The sequence below is a fragment of the Quercus lobata genome, chromosome 4, assembly GCF_001633185.2.
Source record: "Quercus lobata isolate SW786 chromosome 4, ValleyOak3.0 Primary Assembly, whole genome shotgun sequence".
Taxonomy (NCBI): Eukaryota; Viridiplantae; Streptophyta; class Magnoliopsida; order Fagales; family Fagaceae; genus Quercus; species Quercus lobata.
This window is the reverse complement of record NC_044907.1, coordinates 28,472,081-28,475,111: the sequence shown is the minus strand read 5'-3', so window position 1 is coordinate 28,475,111 and position 3,031 is coordinate 28,472,081. Positions and strand designations below refer to the sequence as shown.

General features: G+C 35.1%; 1 protein-coding gene across 1 annotated transcript; it reads right to left on the bottom strand.

Moving 5' to 3' along the window:
• Positions 1–253: 253 nt before the first annotated feature.
• On the bottom strand, positions 254–2,397 carry LOC115983710 (premnaspirodiene oxygenase-like). Its single transcript, XM_031106449.1, has 2 exons — positions 1,368–2,397; positions 254–870 (listed from the first exon to the last, which is right to left on the bottom strand). The coding sequence occupies exons 1-2, from the start codon at positions 2,064–2,066 to the stop codon at positions 262–264; spliced, it is 1,308 nt and encodes a 435-aa protein (XP_030962309.1). The 5' UTR covers positions 2,067–2,397; the 3' UTR covers positions 254–261.
• Positions 2,398–3,031: the final 634 nt, after the last annotated feature.

The window sequence follows — 3,031 nt, the reverse complement described above, 5'->3', positions numbered from 1 at the left end:
AAACTTCACCCCCAATCAATTTTCTAAAATTTTATCCATTTGTTTGAAATGAGTTGCTGGATGTTGCTATATCATCAATATTTTAAAGAGATAACAAAATAGTGACAATCAAAATTTGTGTAAAACATTGATAACATTAACAAGTATAATCTACTTAAAGAGAAAACAAAATAGTGACAACCAAAATTTGTGTAAAACATTGATAACGTAACAAGTATAATCTACTTTCATGGTAGAGTTACCTAAGAATTCTATACAATACTAGTCTGTCCAAGGAGTGGCAATTAGGTACAAATCATTCCTTCGCCTGCAAGATAATCCGAAAGACTCGGACATGTCAAGTTCTTCTAGATTGATTTTAGTGGGGAGCTTCCAAGTGAAGTGATGCAGCAATTGAGAAAGAACAAGTTCAACATTAGCAAGAGCAAATGATATACCTGGACATACCCTCCTACCACTTCCACATGGAATGAATTCAAAGTTGGTCCCTTTAAAATCAACAGAGGAACCTTGAAATCTCTCAGGATGAAAGCAATCTGCATCAATCCAGTATGCAGGATCTCTACCAATAGCCCATGCATTAATGATTACTTTTGTGTTGCTTGGTATCTCATACCCATTAATTTCACATTTTTCTCTTGATTCTCTTGGGTACAAGGCACCAGGAGGGTGTAATCGCAAAGTTTCCTTCACAACTAATTTCAAGTAATCTAGTTTTTGAATGTCTGTTTCATCAACATTTCTCCTCCCTTTAAGGATTTGTCGCACTTCGTTTTGTGCCTTCTCCATAACTCTTGGGTTTCTCAATAATTCTGACATTGCCCATTCTATTGTAGATGCTGAACTCTCACTTGCTCCAGAGAAAACATCCTGTAAATAAAGGTTGAATCATAAGATAATATTAGGAAATATAGGCTAGCTTCATAATTTGTAAACAAAAAAAAAAAGGTATTCCGTAGTCTCTAGTTACGATTTTCTTTTGAATTCCAAATTCAATGACCTGAATCTTGATTTATTATTTGTACAAGAAATTAATTCAAGAGATAAATTGCTTCTGAAACCATCATACTACACAATCCTGTGTTTTTGACTAGACAAACTACCACTCTCAAAGAATATAATGGCAAAATACATGTTCATGACCTCCTGTTGCGTATGCAAATGAGATTTCATAAGGGTCCTACTAAAGTATTGAAAGTGTCTCAACTCCCTATAAAAAAAACCAATCAATTGCAATAGAAAATAATACCTTAACAGGTGCACAAAGACGCCAATTAAAGGGACCCATATTTGTTAAAAAGTTGCTCGCTTTAAGAAGAAAAGTAAAAGAAATGTTGGTTATAAATTGACAGATCTTATTTGCATACCTGAGTTACAGCTTTAATCTGGTTGCTAGTGATGTCAAATTCAAGGTCACTCATCTCCTGAAGTTTCAAAAGCACATCAACTAGATCATCATGATCACCACCAGCAGGTTCATGTTTGCTAGCTGAAATGTTAGTACTTCTTTTCATCTTATGCTCATTGATTATTTCATCGAGAATCTTGTCTAGCTTTTTGTGCAGTTTCTCCAATGCAGGCCTCATCCCAGTAAGGAAGCTAAGGAACTTCAGTGATGGGAACAAATCAGGCACATCAAAACCTCCACTGAGATTAAACGATTTCTTGATTAACGATAAGAATTCTTGTTCATATTTGCACTTCTTCCCAAATGCTGCTCTGGAAGTTATACAATATGAGGTGGTGAAGATTTTCTCACTAAGATTGATTGGAAGTCCCTGTGACAAGGAAATGGATTCAATGAGATTCCATACCTCTTCTTCTCTTATTGTCTTAAATGACTGGACTCGCTTGGTACTTAGGAGCTCAAGAACACAGATCTTTCGCATTTGTCTCCAATAATCACCATAGGGAGCAAAGACAATGCTTGAATCATAGCACACAATTTCAGAAGCAAGAACACTTGGCCTATTTGCAAAAGCAGCATCATGTGTTTTCAGAACCTCTTCAGCTACTTTTGGTGATGAAATAATTATAGCCAACACCTCACCCAGCTGAAGTTGCATAATGGGTCCATGTTTCTTGGCTAAGTCTCTCAAGGATCGATGTGGTAGCGAGAAAACAAGCTGGTGCAAATTCCCTATAAGAGGTAGTTTCCATGGCCCAGGAGGCAATTTGTGGATTTGGCCTTGGCTTTAGATCTCTTCCAACAAATAACCAGGATAAACAGGAAGGACAGCCAAGTGAAAAGAGGAAACTGTGGAACTTGGAGCATTGTGGACAAGACAAGTAGAGTTGCTCTTATCTTTGGCCTTTGGTTTGTAATCAGAGTCAACGAACAATATGCTACCTAGTTTTCTTAAAATTTGTGGATGCTAACCAGTGGCTTAGCATTATGATTTAGTAAAATTGAGTGGAGTATGAGTCTGTATCATATTTTTTACTAATTGATTACGATTTGATTTCTTTCTAATTAACTATTTGGAATTTAAGTTATCTTTCTCTGAATTATTGTTTCTAAAAGTCAAAATTAGACAGCTTTGTATATACTAATTAATGTGCATGTGACTTCATATGCTTTCCGTTCTTTTGATTTGTAAGTATTTTACTCTTTGTCTATTGCAAGTCTCCTATCACGTTTTTCAACGGATAAGAAGCAGTAACTCAATCAATTTTACACTCTGAATGTGATAATATATAATAAAAATTGGATTAGAAGATAACATAGAGTATGGATATTATAATCTAGCAACAAGACAAAAACAAAAATGACTGAACACAGTAGTAGGTCATCCAAACAAGAGGACTAATTCAAATAAGACACCAATTCTTCCTGTGTACAGGTTTTGTAACTTTTGTTTTATTTATGGGAAATGAGGTAACTTTATTAAGAAAAAAATAGATACAAAGTATTTTGAGTCACAACGGATGCAATTAATATTGAATTTTTCTCGTTTCAAGTTACAAACGTATCTAGATCGACCCATGGCGCCAAGGCACCTTGCCTATTAAGATTATTTTAATTCTCTGA

Coding starts and splice junctions, on each gene's coding strand:
- LOC115983710 (XM_031106449.1), bottom strand. CDS start 2,066: ATGCAACTTCAGCTGGGTGAGGTGTTGGCTATAATTATTTCATCACCA. Junction 871..1,367: donor AGATTAAAGCTGTAACTCAG/GTATGCAAATAA, acceptor CTTTATTTACAG/GATGTTTTCTCTGGAGCAAG.